At 38.4% G+C, this 20,368-nt stretch overlaps 1 protein-coding gene across 9 annotated transcripts in view; it reads right to left on the bottom strand.

Moving 5' to 3' along the window:
- ADGRE1 (adhesion G protein-coupled receptor E1) overlaps nt 1-20,368 on the bottom strand; it is a 130,057-nt gene that overhangs the window by 65,022 nt on the left and 44,667 nt on the right. For 5 of the 9 annotated variants that reach the window (XM_072602054.1, XM_072602059.1, XM_072602060.1 and 2 more), the window contains exons 10-16: nt 18,189-18,344; nt 15,225-15,380; nt 13,571-13,726; nt 11,729-11,884; nt 7,637-7,792; nt 4,205-4,360; nt 2,337-2,492 (exon numbers count right to left, since the gene is read on the bottom strand). The exons of 1 other annotated variant lie outside the window; for it this stretch is intronic. In XM_072602054.1, coding sequence (XP_072458155.1) covers nt 2,337-2,492; nt 4,205-4,360; nt 7,637-7,792; nt 11,729-11,884; nt 13,571-13,726; nt 15,225-15,380; nt 18,189-18,344 — 1,092 coding nt within the window. The remainder of the gene's footprint in view (nt 1-2,336; nt 2,493-4,204; nt 4,361-7,636; nt 7,793-11,728; nt 11,885-13,570; nt 13,727-15,224; nt 15,381-18,188; nt 18,345-20,368) is intronic. 3 more of the 9 variants (XM_072602056.1, XM_072602055.1, XM_072602061.1) reach the window with 3 other exon arrangements.

The following is a 20,368-nucleotide window of genomic DNA, read 5'->3' as shown; positions in this document are numbered from 1 at the left end:
TCACAGCCTAGCATGTCTTTTCTCCTCTCCTCTCCCCTCCTCTCCTATTCTTCCTGCTTATCTAATTCCTAGTCATTCTTTAATAAGAGCTTTGATTTGTAAAGCACTTTATGTAAATGAACTGAACATGGCCTTGTGGGAAGAGACTGGATAGGAAGTCAGAGGATCTGGGTTCAAATTCTAACTCTACCACCATCTGTGTGATCTTGGGGTAATTTCAAGTCATGCTCTCTCCTGTAGTTTCTTCATCTGGGGTGGGGGAGGGGGAGGCTGGAAGGAAATATAGGATCAAATGACTTCTAAAGTCCCTTGTGACTCTACAATGAAAACCTATAACCATCTGTTCCTACCTGGGAGGGAGAGAACACAACTATCGTTATTCCCATGTTAGAAAGGAGGAAACTGAGGTTCAGAGAGAAGGAATGTTTCCAAAGTCAGACAGTTAGTAAGTGACAAAGATGGAGCTGCACATCTCATCTCTTCTGACTGCTTTTCCTGCTATATCCATGCCACAACAGCTGCCCCATCTTTGAGGTACCCCTCAAGTCTCATCTTCTCCAAATGACCACCTTCGCACACTGAGATTTCCCTCTGTGCCCTGACTGTCCATGACACACATTGGCATGTACCTTTTCTGTAGCATCTTTGGAATTTGGGTTGAGTGGGATAATTGAACTCATTTTCCATTGCCTAGCTTCTCATGTATAAGATATAACTAACCTGTGGTCTTTTTATGTCATGGACATCCATTCCCTTTCTTTCTACAATCCTTCTCTGGTAAATTTCCAAGGTATGGAGGCTATTCATAGTTTTAGAAAGGCTATACCGATAGATCACAAGTTCTGGTAAATCCTGCCAACCAGGGAAAATGTGCATATGGTTTTGACAGGTGACCGAGAATGAGTCTAACTAAGTGCAGAGAGAATTATCCTCAGGTGATCAACTATCAAGTGATGCATCGGAGGGTGCAGTGTCCTACAACAATGAATGAAAATGACTATTAAGTCAATGGTAGCAAACACAAATAAAAAGAAAGGAAAATTAGAATCCTCTTGTCTGCGTATTGACTTAATTTTGAAATGTAATGTTTTCTATGTTTTATTGTCTTTTTATTTATTTTGTTGAATATTTCCCAATTACCTTTTAATCTGGGTCTGACTACACTCAGGTGTGTTGCGGCATAAATAAAACAAGTATGCTGGGATTGACACCTCTATATCATGGCATCTGCTTGGCAGTATCATCTTAGCATCATGGATTTGTAACTGCTAAGTACCTCAGAAGTCATCTATTCCAACCCTTCATTTTAAATGCGGGGTCTTCTGGAGGCAGTTTAGACTAGCTAGACAGAAGTAATTGCTCCATTTTCAGTGCAAATGCCACAAATTAGAGCTTGACTAATTGTTTTGCTGATGGTCTAGACAAGAATTGGATGGAGAAAGCAACAATCAGGCAGTTTAAGATTAAATTGTGCCATGCCTACTTTTGGGGGAGATGGTTAACTATATACCAGCACACCACTGAATGTATAGAAGGTATCTGTTGGAATATAATCCTGGAACTTAGGGTGACTGTTTCCATGAATTATGAGAATTAACTGATAAATAAATTTTAAAACTTGTGGAATTAGAGAGAATATAAATATATATATATGTATATGTCCCAACATTTGTACTCAAATTAATTAGCAGTTTTAGAGGAGTGCTAAAAAGAGAATTAATTATTGAATCTATTTTTAAACTTTGTAAATTAAAGAGGAAAAAAATTTATATGGATGTGTGTGTGTATATGTGTGTGTGTGTGTGTGTGTGTGTGTTTATGTATGTATGTATATATACATATACACATACAGGCCAACATGATCCCAGAACTTTGAAGTATTGATTTTCTTAATGAACATCCTTCCAAGGGTATTGTTGAAATTTTTTCTTCTGTTTCCAATGACATCACAACATCCCTGAGAACAAGGACCTTCGACCACATGAGTTTATATGCTTTCACAGGGCCTCTCATAGAGGAGACACTACAGCAAAAAAGCAGTATTTTTAAGTGAATGAAAAATGAACCCAAGAAAACTCCAAGATGATCATATCTTAAATTCCTGAGTATCTTCACACTGTGAGTTCCTAAAGGGGAAGCCAGCACTGCAGATACAATCATAACTTCCTGGGGTGTTCTCACAGGTATAGTAATGGAAGCAGTGCTTCACTGAGACACTCATGGATATCTGCAGAGCAGCAGTGGGGAAATGTTTTTAGGAAGTCACAAAACACCCAAGCTCAGAGCAGATGATACTAGACACAAGATCAAGTCATCAATGGTACCATGACAATTACCTGTACATTGGAAGGGTCCTGTCCTACCAGGGATCCAAGAATTTCCTTGGGGAGAAGAGAATCCAGGCAAACAGCTGCATGTATATCCTCCAAAGCTGTTGGTGCAGCTTGTATTGGGACCACAAAGATCTGGCTTTTGGGAACATTCATCCACATCTAGGCAGAAAGTGAATTTAGTCAAAAGAGTTCCCTAGACCAGGACTGTCAAACTTGTAGCTTATATGAGAACCAAAACATTTTTTCTTCAGTCCTTTCAGTCATATTTGACTATTTGTGATCCCATTTCCATCTTCTTGGCAAAGCTATTGGAGAGCTTTGCCATTTCCTTTTCTAGGTCTTTTTTCCAGATGAGGAAACTGAGACCTAAGATCACATAGATAGTAAGGAATTTTAAGAGGGAAAACTATGAGGATACCTAAGAAATCCTGATAGAGCTTACAGAAATACTACCAAGAAAATAATGAAAAAGAACTAAAAGAATGGAGTACATACTTACTATGATAAATAAAAAACTAAAATAAAAATGAATGCATAATTGAATCCTGACTGGGATTTACATTGGGCCATTAGAATAATGTCACCCTACTTAAGGCAGTGAAAATAATTCATTTGAATATAAATAGTATAAAACAAAATTTGACATGTATTTTGATTTGTATTGATTAGCTTATCCTTACATTTGCAAAATTTATGCAAATAGATTAAAAGTTTTGGTAGATTCTGCCTACCAGAGATGATCATATGGGTTTGGCAGGTTGCAGGGGATGAGGTTAACTAAGTTCCAACAAAATTATCACCAAATGAACAACTTTAGGTAATAGATTGGGAAGAGGTGAATGGTCCAAAACTATGCGTGAAGATAATTTGGTGGAATCAAACTCAAATAAAAAGAAAGGGGAATAAGAATCCCCAGAGTCTGAGTGTTGACTTAGTTTTTTAATGAAATATATTCTTCATTTTGTTGTATTTTTATTTATTTTGTTAAATATTTTCCAATCAAATTTTAATCTTCTGCTTGCTACACTTGAGTGAGTAGCCAGAAAAAGTACAGTAGATGGAAGAGAAAGAAATAGCAGCCAGGGCTAGAACAGAGGCAGGAATATGCCCTGCTGCTGATTGGGATTATATTTCTGGCAGTCAAGAAGGATCCATGATGGTGGGCAGAGAGTTAATCTTCAAGGTATTTAAGGAGTGCTAAAAAGAAAATTAAACCTCGAATCAATTTTTAAAATTCTGAAATTAGAGGGGGATAAATACAGAAATATGTATCCAGACCTTTCTAGTCAAATTAATTACAGTTTTGGAGGAGGGAGACAGTGATGAGGGAATTTGAACTTAGATGCTCTGATTCTAAATTCAGAGTCTTTCAGCATCACCTGCTTCCATACACAGGCCAACGTGATCCCAGAACTCTGAAATATTCATTTGCTTAATGAACATCCTTCCAAGTACATCTTAGAAAATGCATCTTTTCTTTCCAATCAGATCACAACATCTCTGAAGACAAGGACCATCTCCCACATTTCCTTAGGTATTTTCAGAGGGCCACCCAAAGAGAAAACAAAACATTTCTTTTAAGTGAATGAAGAAATGCACCCAAGAAAACTCCAAGATGATCATGTCTTAATGTCTTGGGTAACTTCACACTGAGAGTTCCTAAAAGTGAAGCCAGCACTGAAAGGTACAGTCATAAATTCCTGGGTTGTACTGACAGGTATACTGCTAGGGGCAGGCTGTTTCATTGAGACACTCATTGATATCTGCAGAGCAGTGAGGGGAGATGTTTTTGGGAAGTCACAAAACATTCAAGCCCAGAGAATACAATACTAGACACAAGATGAAGTCATCAGTGGCACCATGCATATTACCTGTACATTGGAAGGGTCCTGTCCTACCAGGGATCCAAGAATTTCCATGGGGAGAAGAGAATCCATGTAAACAGCTGCATGTATGTCCTCCAAAGGTGTTGGTGCAGTTGGTATTGGGACCACAAAGATCTGGCCTCTGGGAACATTCATCCACATCTAGGCAGAAAGTGAATTTAGTCAAAACAGTTCCCTAAACCAAAGCTGTCAAGGTTATGGTTGTGAAAGAGAGTCAAAGCAGTTTCTTCTTCAGTACTTTCAGTCTTATCTGACTATTTGTGGTTTTCTTGGCAAAGATATTGGAGTGCTTTGCATTTCCTTTTCTTGTTCTTTTTCTAGATGGGAAAACTGAGGCCTAAGATCACACAGATAGTAATGGATTTTTAAGAGGGATAAATATGAGGATGACCAAGGAATATTGATAGAGCTCTGAGAAATACCTCCAAGAAAAAAAATTAAAAAGAAACTAATGAATTAAGTACAAACTGTGATCATCTAAAAAGAGAAATGAAAAAAATGGATAAATGAATCCTGACTGGTACTCAAAGGGGCCACTAGAATACTGTCAATGTATTTTAGGCAGTGAAAATAATTTGTTTAAATGTTAATAGTACTAAACTAAATTTTGTATTAATTTTGTTTCAATTGTATTTGATTTGGTTGTTTCCTGTGATGGTGATCAATGGGGCAGGTAAGTATAATTGAGAGATCCCATCCATCACACACACACATACACACACACACACACACACACACACACACACACACACACACATACCAGTGTGGACTCTGGAGAAGTGACTTTACTTCTTAGAAACCCTGACAATCCTCTCCACAGAGGGTGTTAAACTCCCAGCTCAAAACACTCTAGAGTACAGTCAGAGTAACATCAAAATTTTCTTGAAAAATAGTGAATGGAATAAATAAAATGACAATAAAACATAGATAATAATACATTTTTAGACAAAGTAAATATCCAGCCACAGGGATCCTCATGTAAGCATTGTTGACACTGTTTATTTTGGCTTAGACACCATAGCTCAGAATTGCTAAGTTGCAACATCAGTGCCACCCTACACAGGTGGTAAAAGGAGTTTCTCCTGTGGGAAGAATTCTCTATACCAATGAAAGCACAGAATAGATTTAATTTTTAATATTAAATGTAAAGTATATAATGAGGCAGAGGGGGACAGGAATCTGTACCTATGCTTTGATTGGTACTTGGAACTCCCAGACAGGAAACCTTCTCACAATAATTAACTATTGCTCCGTACTTTTAGAAGGTTGCCCAGGGCACATGCCCAGGGTTCCCACAGCCCATGTCTAGCAGGAGCAGGATTTGACACCAGGCTCTCCTAATTCCCATGAAATTTCAATCCATTACACCACATTGTTTCTCATAAAGTGTATTTTTCACGTTTCTTTTAAATAATTATTAGTATTAAGGTAGTCATCATTATAAATATTATAATTAAAATTCAGGGAGACAAATTGAAACTGTTGATCGCATTTTTTCTGCCTAGAATGCATTCTATCCTCCCCTCTCCTCACTTCTACTTACTTTTCCTTCCTGCCCATCCAATTCCTGGGCATTCTTCAATAAGAGCTTTGATTTACTAAGCACTTTATGTATATGAACTGAGCATAGCCTTGGGGGAAGAGACCTGGATAGGAAGTCAGAACATCTGGGTTCAAATTCTAACTCTACACCATCTGTATGATCTTGGGAAAATTACAAATCATGCTCTATCCTGTGGTTTCTTCATCTGCAAGGAAGCAGAAAAGAAAGTATAGCACCAGATGACTTCTAAAGTCGCTTACTGCTCTAAAATGATGACCCTGTAACAATCTATTCCTACCTGTGAGGCAGATAGCACAAGTATCATTTTCCCCATGTCAGAAGGGGGAAAACTGAGGTTAAGAAAGAAGTGGTGAGTCCAAAGTCACACAGTCAGTAGGTGCCAGAGATAAAGCTCCAGAGCTAATATGTTCAGACTACTTCTCATATTAGATCCATGACACCACAGCTGCCCCTTCTCTGAGGTGCCCCTCAAGTCTCATCTGCTCCAAATGACCACGTTCAGACGCTAAGATTTCCCTTTCCCCCCAACTGTCCATGGCACACATCAGCTTGTACGTTTCCTGAGGCATCTTTCGGATTTCACATTGCCTAGCTTCTCATGGATGAGATGTCACTAACCTGTGATTTTTTACATCATGGGCATACATACCCCTCCTTTCTAAAACCTTCTTTGGTGACTTTTCAAGGGATAGAGGGTATCATTAGCTTTGCAAAAGCTATGCCAATAGATCAAAGGTTTTAGTAAATACTACCAGCCAAGGAAGATGTTCATATGGGTTTGACAGGTTGATGGGGATGAAAGTACCTAAGTTCAGACAAAATTATCACCAAGTGAACAACTGGCAGGTGATACAATGGTGGGGGGGAGGGCAGGGAAGGTACACAACTATTCATGAAGATAACTATTAAGTCAGTGGAATCAAACTCAAATAAAAAGAAAGGCCAATAAGAATCCCCAGAGTCTGAGTGATGACCTAGTTTTTAAATGAAAAGTTTTCTATATTTTGTTGTATTTGTTTTGTTGAATATCTCCCAAATACATTTTAATCTGCTGCTGGCTACATTTTCGTGTGTAGCCAGAGAAACTACAGTAGATGGAAGAGAAAGAAGTAGCCAGGGCTAGAACAGAAGTAGAAACGTGTCCAGCTGCTGATTGGTGTTATATTTCTGGCAGTCAATCACAATCCATCATGGTGGGCATAGAGTTAAGCTTTGGGGTATTTCAAGAGTGCTAAAAAGAAAATTAACTCTTGAATCAATTTTAGAAATTCTGAAATTAGAGGGGGAAAACATACATAAATATATATCCAGACCTTTCTGGTCAAATTAATTAGCAGTTTTGAAGGAAGGAGATAGTGATGAGAAAATAAGAATTTATATTCTATGATTCCTAATTCGCTCACTTTCTGTGTCACCTGCTTCCATACACAGGCCAACATAATCCCAGACCTTTGAAGTATTCATTTTCTTAATGAACAGATTTCCAAGAATATTGTAGAAAGTATATCTTGTCTTTCCAAAGAGATCATAATATCTCTGAAGGAAAGGACAATTTCTAACATTTGTTTAATATAAGTAAAACCAGGAAAACTCCAAGACGGATCATGTCTCAGTGTCCTTGGTACCTTCGCATTAAGAGTTCCTAAAAGTGAAGCCAGTACTACAAGTACAGTCATAACATCCTTGGGTGTTCTGACAGGTATAGTGCTGGAAGCAGGCTGTTTCATTAAAACACTCATTGACATGTGCATACCAGTGAGGGGAGATGTTTTCAGGAAGTCACAAAAAACCCAAGCACAGAGAAGACAATACTAGACACAAGATCAAGTCATCAGTGGCACCATGATTGTTACCTGTGCATTGGAAGGGTCCTGTCCTACCAGGGATCCAAGAATTTCCTTGGGGAGAAGTGAATCCAGGCAAACAGCTGCATGTATGTCCTCCAAAGGTGTTGGTGCAGTTGGTATTGGGACCACAAGGATGGAGACTCTGGGAACATTCGTCTATATCTAGGTAGAAGGTGAATTTGGTCAAAAGAATTCCCCAGACTAAAGCTGTCAACCTCATGGTTGTGAATGAGAATCAAAGCACTTTTTTGGTCAGCCCTTTCAGTCATATGTGACAATTTCTAATCCCATTTGCGGTTTTCTTGGCAAAGATACTGGAGTGCTTTGCCATTTGCTTTTCTAGCTCTTTTACCGGATGAGGAAACTGAGGTCCAATATCACACAGACAGTAGAAGATATTTAAGAGGGATGAGTATGAGAATGTCCAAAAAATCTTGCTAGAGCTTAGAGAAATACTACCAAGAAAAAAATGAAAAAGAACTAAAAGAAAATGTAGTACATACTTCTTGTGATCATATAAAAAAATGAAAATAAATGAATAATCATTTCTGATTGGGAATAAAGGGGACCACCAGATAATGTCAATAAACTTTAGGCAATGAAAATGATTCACTTAAATGTCAATAATATTAAACCAAATACGGTATTAATTTTGTTTTGATTTGCATAGATTTTCTTTTCACTTGTAATGATGATCAGCGGGACAATCAGATGCAGTAGAGGTCAGGAAGATCTGGCGTCAATCCCACCCCTCACACACACCAGCTAGGACTCTGGACAATCGACTTTGCTTCTCATTCCCTCAAATAATCCTCTCCACCAAAGGGGTCACATTCCCAACCTGCAACACTCTGGAGTGCACCCCAACCCATAGGAAAATGTGCTTGAGAAATATTGAACAGAATAGATAAAAATACGATACAGCTAAGATGATGGTAATTTTTACACAAATAACTATCCAACCCAAGGGATCTTCATGGAAGGATTTTTGGTGCTCACTTCATTTGACTTAGACACCAAAGCTCACAACTGCAAAGCTGCCACACAAGTGCCACCCCATGTAGGTGGGAAAAGGAGTTTCTCCAATGGGAATAATTCTCTATACCAATGAAAGCAAAGGATAGATTTTTTTAAGATGTATAACGTTAAGTGTCTAATGAGGCAGAAGGGGCCAAGAATCTGTACTTATGTTCTGATTGACACTTGGAACTCCCAGACAGGAAATTTCCTCTAAGAATAACTAGCAATTTCTCCATAATCTTAGAAGGTTGCCTAGGGTGCATGCCCAGTGTTGACACAACCAGGATCTAGCAGGAGTAGGATTTGACCCCCGGTTCTCCTAATTCCTGAGGAATTTCAATCCATTACACACACTGCCACACATAAAGCAAATCTTTAAAGTTACTTTTAAATAATAATTAGGACAAGGTAGCCATCACCATAAATATTATAATGGCAATTCAGAGAGACAAATTGAAACCTTTCATCCCATTTTCTACGCCTAGAACGCCTTCTCTCCTCCCTTCTCCTCTCCTATCAGCTTATCCAATTCCTAACCATTCTTGAATAAAAATTTGGATTTGCAAAGCACCTGATGTACATGAACTGAACATGGCCTTATGGGAAGAGAGCTGCATAGGAAATCAGAGTATATGGATTCAAATTCTAACTCTACCACCCTCTGTGATATCTTGGGCAACTAACAATCATACTCTGTCCTGTAATTTCTTCATCTGGGAGCCTGAGGTTGGGGAGAAGGAAGTATAGGACCTGATGATTTCTATAATCCCTTGCTGCTCTAAAATTATGATCCTATAACAATCTGTTCCTACCTGTGAGGTACACAGCACAACTATTATTATCTCCATTAGAAGTGAAGAAACTGAGGTTCACAGAGAAGTGGTGTGTCCAAAGTCACACAGTTAGTAAGTGCCAGATGTGGAGCTACGTACCTCATCTGCTCTGACAACTTCTTGTGATACATCCATGCCACCACAGCTGCCCCCTCTCTGAGGTCCCCCTCAAGTCTCATGTTCTCTAAATGATCACCTTCAGACACTGAGATTCCCCACTCTGCCATGACTGTCCATGCAACACATTGGGAAGTACATTTACTGTTGCATCTTTGGAATTTGAGTTGACTGGCACTATTAAACTCATTTCACATTGCTTCTCATGTATAAGACGTCACTAACTTCTGGTTTTTTAGTTCATGGACATATGCACCTACAATTCCTTCTAAAATCATTCTCTGGTAACTTTCCAAGACACAGGGTTATCCTTAGCTTTGGAAAGGTTGCCAAAAAAATCAAAAGTTCTCTTACATACTGCCAACCACGCAAAATGTTCATAGAGGTTTGGGAGGTTAATGAGGATGAGTCTACCTAAGACCATACAGAATTATTGCCAGGTAGTACATTGGTAGTGGGGGTAGGTACACAACGTTGCATCAAGATCTATATCAAGTCAGTGGAATCACAGTCAAATAAAAGCAAAGACCAATCAGAATCCCAATATTCTGCATGTTGGCTTAGTTTATTAATGTAATAAGTTCTATGTTTTGTTGTATTTTTATTTTGCTGAATATTCCCCAATTACATTTTAATCTGGTTCTGGCTGCACTTGAGTATGTTGTGACACAATCAGCCCAAGTGTACCATGATTGACACCTCTATATCATGGCATCTGCTTGGTGGTATCATCCTAGAATCATCTATTCCAGCCCTTCATTTCACATGCAGGGTTATTCTGGAGGCAGGTAGAAGTAGCTGGAAAGAGCTAATTGTTCAATTTTCAGTGCAGATGCCACAAATTAAAGCTTGACTAATTACTTTGTTGAAGAAGAATGGAAGGAGAAAGTGTCAATTGTGTAGTTTAAGCTGAAAGTGTGCCATGCCTACATTTTTTTTCTGGAGGGAGGTGATGGTTAAACATTTACCACCATGCCCTTGAATATATAGAAGGTATCTGTTCAGATATTATCCTGGAACTTAGGGGAACAATATTTACATAAGTTAGTGGAAATGTTCCAGTCTATTTTAATGACCAAGATTGGTTGCATTTGTAAGTGTGAAGAAAGATACAGGAGCCACACACAGAAACTGCAGTAGATGGAAGAGAAAGAAATAGCAACCAGGGCCAGAACAGAGGCAGAAATGTGCCCTGGAGCTGGTTGAGGTTATATGAGGTTATATTTCTGGCAGTCAAGCAGGACCCATGACAGTGGGCAGAGTTAACATTTGGGGTATTTAAAGAGTGTTAAAAAGAGAGTTAAATCTAGAATCAATTTTCAAAATTCTGAAATTAGAGGAGGAAAAGATACACACACACACACACACACTCACACACACACACACACACACACACACACCTTTCTACACAAACAAATGAGCAGTATTGGACAAGGGACACAGTCATGAAGGAATTTGAACTTAGATTTTCTGATTCCAAATTCAGTCTTTTGCAGCATCACCTGCTTCCACACACAGGGCAATATAATCCCAGAATTTGGAAACATTCACTTTCTAAATGAACATCCTTCCAAGTACACTGTAGAAAATAAATCTTGTCTTTCAAATTGGATCACAACCTCTCTGCAGATGAGATACATCACCCACATTTGTTTATATATTTTCACAGGGCCTCTCATAGAGAGACATTCAGGTAATAATAAATAAAAATAATAAATAATTAATAATAATAATAAGTAAATAAAAATATATAAAACAAAATAAATGAAAATTAAAAGATAAATAAATAAATAATAATAATAAGTAAAGATAATAAATAAATAATAAAAAATAATAAAACATTTTTAAGTGAATGAAAAAATGAACCCAAGAAAACTGCAAGATGGATCATGTTTTATAGTCCTGGGTATCTTCACACTGAGAGTTCCTAAAGTTAAACCCAGAACTGTAGGTACAGTCATAACTTCCTAGAGTGTTCTGTCAGGTGTACTGCTGGGGGTATTGAGACACTCATTGATATCTGCAGAGAAGATGAGGGAGATGTTTTCAGGAAGACACAAAACACCCAAGCACAGAGAAGACAATACTAGACACAAGATCAAGTCATCAGTGGCACCATGATTGTTACCTGTGCATTGGAAGGGTCCTGTCCTACCAGGGATCCAAGAATTTCCATGGGGAGAAGAGAATCCAGGTAAACAGCTGCATGTATGTCCTCCAAAGGTGTTGGTGCAGTTGGTATTGGGACCACAAGGATGGGGACTCTGGGAACATTCATCCATATCTAGGTAGAAAGTGAATTGGGTGAAAAGAGTTCCCTAGACCAAGGAAGTCAACCTTATGGTTTTGAAAGAGAATCAAAGCACTTTCTTGTTCAGTTCTTTCAGTCATATATGACTATTTGTGATTCCATTTGTGGTTTTCTTGGCAAAGCTACTGGAGAGCTTTGCCATTTTCTTTTCTAGCTCTTTTACCAGATGAGGAAACTGAGATCTAAGATCACATAGACAGTAAGGGATTTTTAAGAGGGATAACTATGATGATGCCTAAGAAATCCCAATAGAGCTTAGAGAAATACTACCAAGAAAATAATGAAAAAATAATTAAAAGAATGGAGTCCATACTTACTATGATAAATAAAAAACTAAAATAAAGATGCATGCATAAGTGAATCCTGATTGGGATTTAGATTGGGCCACTAGAATAGTCACCATACATTAGGCAGTGAAAATAATTCATCTGAATATAAGTAGTATAAAACAAAATTTTGAATGTATTTTCATTTGTATCGATTAGCTTCTCCTTAGCTTTGCAAAGCTTATGTAAACAGATCAAAAGTTTTGGTAGATCCTGCCAACCAGAGAAGATGTTCACAAGGGTTGGGTAGGTTGCTGGGGATGAGTCTACCTAAGTCCAGACAGAATTATTACTGGGTGAACAACTGAAGGACAAAGATTGTAGGCGAGGGTTCACAAGTATACATGAAGATATCTATTAACTCAGTGGAATCAAACTCAAATAAAAACAAAGACCATTAAGGAGCCCCAGCCACTGAGTGTTGACTTAGTTTTTAAATGAAATGTTCTATATTTTGTGGTATTTTTATTTATTTTGTTGGATATTTCTCAATGAAATTTTAACCTACTGCTGGCTACCCTTGAGTGTGTAGCCAGAAAAAGTACAGTAGATGGAAGAGAAAGAAATAGCAGCCAGGGCTAGAACAGAGGAAGAAATGTGCCATGCTGCTGATTGGGGTTATATTTCTGGCAGTCAAGAAGGATCCATGATGGTGGATAACCTTTAGGGCATTAAGTAGTGCTCAAAAGACAATTAACACTTGAATCCATTTTTAAAGTTCTGAAATTAGAGGGGGATAAATACAGAAATATATATCCAGACCTTTCTAGTCAACTTAATTACAGTTTTGGAGGAGGGAGACAGTCATTAGGGAATTTGAACTTAGATGCTCTGATTCCAAATTCAGTCTCTTTCAGCATCACCTGCTTCCATACACAGGCCAACGTGATCCCAGAACTTTGAAATGTTCACTTCCTTAATGAACATCATTCCAAGCACATCTTAGAAAATATATTTTTTTCCAATCAGATCACAACATATCTGAAGACAAGGACCATCTCCCACATTTCTTTATGTATTTTCACAGGGCTGCCCAAAGAGGAGACAAAAATTTACTTTTAAGCTAATGAAAAAATGAACCCATAAAACTCCAAGACGATCATGTCTTAGTGTCTTGAGTAACTTCACACTGAGAGTTCCTAAAGGTGAAGCCAGCACTGAAGGTACAGGCATAACTTTCTAGGTTGCACTGACAGGTACACTGCTGGGGGCAGCTGTTTCACTGAGACACTCATTGATATCTGCAGAGCAGTGGGGGAGATGTTTTCAGGAAGTCACAGAGAAGACAATACCAGACACCAGATCAAGTCATCAGTGGCACCATGAATATTACCTGTACATTGGAAGGGTCCTGTCCTACCAGGGACCCAAGAATTTCCTTGGGGAGAAAAGAATCCAGGCAAACAGCTGCATGTATATCCTCCAAAGCTGTTGGTACAATTGGTATTAGGACCACAAAGATCTGGCCTCTGGGAACATTCATCCACATCTAGGCAGAAAGTGAATTTGGTCAAAAGAGGTCCCTAGACCAAAGCTGTCAACGTTATAGTTGTGAAAGAGAATCAAAGCAGTTTCTTCTTCAGTCCTTTCAGTCTTTTCTGACTATTTGTGGTTTTCTTGGCAAAGACACTGGAGTGCTTTGCATTTCCTTTTCTTGTTCTTTTTCTAAATGAGGAAATCCGGAGCCCAAGATCACATAGATAGTAATAGATATTTAAGAGTGATAAGTATGAGAATGCCCAAGGAATCTTGATAGAGCTCTGAGAAATGCTTCCAAGAAAAAAATTAAAAGAAACTAATGAATTAAGTACAAACTGTGATGAACTAAAAAAAAGAAATGAAAATGAATGTACAAATGGTTCCTGATTGGGACTTAGAGGGGCTGATAGAATATTGTCAATATATTTTAGGCAGTGAGGATAATTCATTTAAATGTAAATAGCATTAAACCGTATTTTGTTATAATTTTGTTTCGATTGTATTTGATTTGGTTGTTTCTCGTAATAATGATCAGTGGGGTAGTCAGGTACAGTAGAGAGATCCCAAGACCTGGGGTCAATCCCACCTATCACATAAGCCAGTGAGGACTCTGGACAAGTGCCTTTACTTTTCAAAACCCTAGACAATCCTCTCCACAGGAGGTGTCAAGCTCCCAGCTCTAAACACTCTGGAGTGTAGTCAGAGCAACATCACAATGTTCTTGTGAAATAGTGAACAGAATAAATAAAAACACAATAAAACATAAATGATAATACATTTTTAGACATTTTGGGGTATTTAAAGAATGTTAAAAAGAAGTAATTCTAAAATCAATTTTAAAAATTCTGAAATTAGAGGGGAAAAGATACACAGACAGACAGACAGAGAGATAGACAGACAGACACACACACATTTTTCTAGTCAAATAAATAAGCAGTTTTGGTCAAAGCAGACAATCATGAATGAATTTGAACTTAGATTTTCTGATTCCAAATTCAGTTTTTTTCTGCATCACCTGCTTCCATACAGAGGCCAACGTAATCTCAGAATTTGGAAGCATTTATTTTCTTAATGAACATCTTTCCAAGTATATTGTAGAAAATATATCTTGTCTTTCAAACTAGATCACAACCTCTCTGAAGATGAGAAACATTTCCCATATTTGTTCACGTATTTTCACAGGGCCTCTCATAGAGGAGACACTCAGGCAATAAAACATTAACTTTAAGTGAGTGAAAAAATGAACCAAAGAAAACTGCAAGATAGATCATGTCTTATCATCTTGGGTTTCTTCACACTGAGAGTTCCTAAAGTTAAAGCCAGACCTGCAGGTACAGCCATAACTTCCTGGGGTGTTCTGACAGGCTTACTGCTGGGGGTAGTCAGACAATCATTGATGTCTGCAGAGCACCAGTGGGGAGATATTTTCAGGAAGTCACAAAACACCCAAGCCCAGAGAAGATAATACTGGACTCAAGATTAAGTCATCAAGTCACCATGACAATCACCTGTGCATTGGAAGGGTCCTGTCCTACCAGGGATCCAAGAATTTCCATGAGGAGAAGAGAATCCAGGTAAACAGTTGCATGTATGTCCTCCAAAGGTGTTGGTGCAGTTGGTATTGGGACCACAAGGATTGGAACTCTGGGAACATTCATCTACATCTAGGTAGAAAGTGAATTTGGTCAAAAGAAAGTTACCTAGGGCACATGCCCAGGGTTCACATGGTCAATGTCTAGCAGGAGCAAGATTTGACCCTGGCTCTTCTAATTCCCAACGAATTTCAATCCATTACACCACACTGCTTCTCATAAAACATATTTTCAACATTAATTTTAAATAATTATTAGTATGAAGGTAGACATCAATATAAATACTACAATGACAATTTGGGGAGACAAACTGAAACTGTTCATCTCATTTTCTCTGCCTAGAATACTTTGTCTCCTTTCCTCTTCTCTCTGCCTAGAAAATTCCTAGTCATTCTTCAATAAGAGCTTTGATTTACAGAGCACTTTATGTACATGAGCTGAGCATGGCCTCCTAGGAAGAGCTCTGGAAGGAAAATCAGAGGATCTGGTTTCAAATTCTAACCATCTGTGTGATCTTAGGCAAATTATAAATCATGCTCTGTCCTGTAGTTTCTTCATCTGGGAGTGGGGATGGTGGGAGAAAAGGAAACATAGGACCAGATGACTTGTAAGATCCCTTGCTACTCTAACATGATGACCCCATAACCACCTGTTCCTACTTGTGAGGGAGATAGCACAACTATCATTACCCCCATTTTAGGAGGGAGGAAGCTGAGGTTCAGAGAGAAGTGGGGAGTCCAAAATCACACAGTAAGTGCCACAGATGGAGCTACATACCTCATTTCTTCTGACTACTTCTCATGCACGATCCATGCCACCACAGCTGCCCTCTTTCTGAGGTCACCCTCAAGTCTCATCTTCTCTAAATGACCACCTTCACACACTGAGATTTCCTTCTGTGCCCTGACTGTCCATGACACACATTGGCATGCACTTTTCCTGTGGTGTCTTTGGGATTTGAGTTGAGTGGGAATATTTGACTCATTTCCCATTACCTAGCTTCTCACATATAAGATGTTACTAACCTGTGATCTTTTTATGTCATGGACATACATATCCTTCTGCACTAAAATCCTTCTCTACTGACTTTCCAAGGCATGGAGGTTATCCATAGCGTTGGAAAGACTATACCAATAGATCACAAGTTTTGGTAAATCCTGCCAACCAGGAAAGATATGCATATGGTTTTGGCAGGTAGCAGAGGATGAGTCTAGCGAAGTGCAGAGAGAATTATCCCCAGGTGATACACTACCAGGTGATAGATTGGGAGACATGTCCCACAACAATGCATGAAGATAGCTATTAAGTCAGTGGAATAAAACTCAAATCAAAAGAAAGGTCAATAAGAATCCCCATAGTCCGCCTGTTGACTTGATTTTTAAATGTAATGTTTTTTGTGTTTTGATGTAATTTTATTTATTTTGCTGAATATTTCCACTTACATTTTAATGTAGTTCTGGCTACACTCAGGTGTGTTGTGGCATAAACAACACAAGTGTGCCTTGACTGACAACTCTCCATCATGGCATCTGCTTAGTGTTATCATCTTAGTATCATGGATTTGTAGCTGGTAAGTACCTTAGAAATCACCTGTTCCAACCCTTCATTTTATATGGAGAGATGTTCTGGAGGCAGTTTAGACTAGCTAGACAGAGCTAATTGCTCCATTTTCGGTGCAAATGCCGCAAATTAGGCATTGACTAAATTGTTTTGCTGATTGTCTAGAGAAGAAAGGGATAGAGAAAGCAACAGTCATTCAGTTTAGGATTAAATTGTGCCAGGCCTCCTCTTTGGGGAGAGGGGAGTTGATGGTTAAACATTTACCAGCACACCCTTGAATGTATAGAAAGTGTCTGTTGGGCTATAATCCTGGAACTTAAGTGTATTGTGTTTCCATGAATTAATGGGACTTGTTTCAGTCCATGTAATGCCAGCATGACGTAGATTGGTTGCATTTGTAAATGTGAAGAAAGACACAAGAGCAGCACAGAGAAACTGCAGGAGATGGAAGGGAAAAAATAGCAGCCAGGGCTAGAACAGAGACGGGAATGTGTTCTGCTGCTGATTGGAGTCAAGCAAAATCCTAGACAGTAGGCAGAGAGTTAACCTTGGGCTACTTAAGGAGTACTAAAATGAGAATTAATTGTTGAATCAATTTTTAAAATTATGAATTTAGGGGGGGAATTATATATATATATACATACATACATACATATACACGTATATGTATATGCAGCTGTGTGTGTGTATATAATATATGTATATATGTCCAGACCTTTCCAGTCAAATTAATTAGCAGTTTTGGAGCAGGGAGACAGTCATGAGGGAATTTGAACTTTGGTTCTCTGATTCCAAATTCAGTCACTGTCTGCATCACCTGCTTCCATATACAGGCCAACATAATCGCAGAACTTGGAAACATTCACTTTCTTAATGAACATCCTTCCAAGTACATTATAGAAAATACATCTTGTCTTTCCAATTAGATTACTGCATCTCTGAAGACAATGACCATCTCCCACATTTGTTTACATATTTTCACAGGACCTGCTATAGCTGAGACACTCAGACAATAAAACAGTATTTTTAAGTGAATGAAAAAATGAACCCAAGAGAACTCAAAGGTGGATCGTGTCTTAGTGTCCTTGGTATCTTCACCCTGAAAGTTTCTAAAGTTTAAGCCAGAACTGCAGGTACAGTCATAACTTCCTGAGGTCTTCTGACAGGTATAATGCTAGGGGCAGGCTCTTTCATTGAGACACTCATTGATATCTGCAGAGCAGTGAGGGGAGGTGTTTTCAGGGAGTCACAAAACACTCAAGCCCAGAGAAGACAATGCTAGACACAACATCAAGTTAAGTGAGGCACCAGGAGTATTACCTGTACATTGGGAGGGTCCTGTAATGTCAGGGTTCCAATAATTTCCATGGGGAGAAGAGAATCCAGGCAAACAGTTGCATGTATATCCTCCAACGGTGTTGGTGCAGTTGGTATTGGCTCCACAAGGTTTGGGACTCTGGGAACATTCATCCACATCTAGGTAGAAGGTGAATTTGGTCAAAAGAGTTCCCTAAACCAAGGCTGCCAAGCTTATGACTGTAAAATGAGAATCAAAGCAATTTCTTGTTCAGTTGTTTCAGTCACATCTGCCTATTTGTGATCCCATTTGCGGTTTTCTTGGCAAAGATACTGGAGTGCTTTGCTATTTCCTTTTCTAGCTCATTTTCCAGATGAGGAAACTGAGGCCCAAGGTCACACAGATAAGAGGAATCAAACAGGGATTTGAATTCAGGACAACTGGGTGTAGTAGCCCAGACCTATAATCCCAGATGCCCAGGAGTTTGAGGCTAGTGAATCTTTAGCTCAGGAATTCTGATCTGCAGTGGGCTAAGCAGATAGAGTGCTCACATGAAATCAATAAGTTGAGTCTGCAGGAATAGGTAGCACCAGGTTCTCTAAGGAGGAACAAATCAGACCAGGTGACAAATGAAGCATGTCCAAGTTAGTGAAGTCGAATCCAAGAGTGGCCCCTGAACTTCCAGCTTGACTGAGATAGGCAAATCCAGTCTTTTTTTTCAAATGGGATTAAATTTATAAAATATTTAAAGCAAAAGAATTGAAGACCCCTGACTCCAAGTCTAGCCTTCTTCCTCTTGTCCCAATTCTTCAGTGAACTAATAGTATTCTTTTCTATAGTCCCAAGATGTGAGTTATTCCACACACATGAGTTTTCTTCCATCTTGTGCTTCTCTGGAAGAATATATTCTGGGTTTACAAATGTATTGTGATGTATTTTATTATTTGTTTGTTTACTTTATTTTAGGATCAATAATATTATGTCTCTAACCTCATTGCTAAGCAAATGTTTCTGCCAAAGATGTGGGTGGCTCATTGTGCACCTATCATATGGGTGCAACACCTTGGAAGTGGCAGGTCTAACAGTTAACAAAAAACACATCTGGTAGGAGCTAAAGAGCTAGAGAGGTAAGTAAGGGGCATACATTTCCACTTACCAGGATTACCCTCTGGACAATGAGAAAGTTTGAATCTAAAAATATGGTGATGGCTTATTGCTATAAATGCAGACCTGCTACTATGAGAAAAGATTGGATTAACACGAACCCAGACAGAAGTGAGGGGTCTCACACACCTAGGTGAGAGGTATGAGGCTCCTACACAGGGAGGGTTTTAAATATACCCCAACCATAGTTAGTAGACCCCACTATTATATTATCAGTATTACATATAAATTATATTTAATTTTATTTGTATTCAATTTTATTATGCTACATATAATTTGAGAGAGTTTCCTGGGATACTAAGAGATTAAATGACTTATCATTGATCACACACCTACTATTACAGACAGGATTTGCTCTCAGATCATGACTCTAAGGTCAGACATATATACTAAGCTCTCATACTACCTCAGTTCATTACTATTCTGTTTATTATTCATGTTAATAACATTAATTTACAACCTCATTAATAAACGAGGAGAAGCACTTCAAAACAACCTTGAGGTACCACCTCAGATCTATTGCATTGACAAAAATTATTCAAACCAATGAAATTCAGTGCTGGTGCAGAAAGAAGAATACTCATTCATTACTGGAGGATGTGAAAGTTGTTTTTTTTTTTAAGTTTTGCAGAAGACCCTGGAATTATGCAATAAAAATTTCAAAAATAATCCAAGCCTTTGCCACAATCAAAAATTCCATTATTGGGAATATACACTGAAAATGTTGTCTCTCCCCCAAAAAGAGCCATCTCTCCAAAGATGTTTCCATAACTGCAATACATGAAAAAAAATGAAAGCAAAATGAAAAACCCTGGAAGCAACCTCAATGTCTAACAGGGAAATAGTTCAATAAACTGAAGTACACAAATGTAGTGGAATTCTATAATGCAATGAAGAGGGATAAGCATGAGGATGCCAAAGAAACTGAGATAGAGCTCGATGAGATAACACTAAGAAAAAAATGAAAAACAGCTAAAGGAATGAAGTACATACTAAATATGATTATACCAAAAAAAAGGAAATGAAATGGATAAATGAT

Source organism: Notamacropus eugenii, chromosome 4 (assembly GCF_028372415.1).
Source record: "Notamacropus eugenii isolate mMacEug1 chromosome 4, mMacEug1.pri_v2, whole genome shotgun sequence".
Taxonomy (NCBI): domain Eukaryota; kingdom Metazoa; phylum Chordata; class Mammalia; order Diprotodontia; family Macropodidae; genus Notamacropus; species Notamacropus eugenii.
This window is presented reverse-complemented; position numbering and strand designations above follow the sequence as displayed.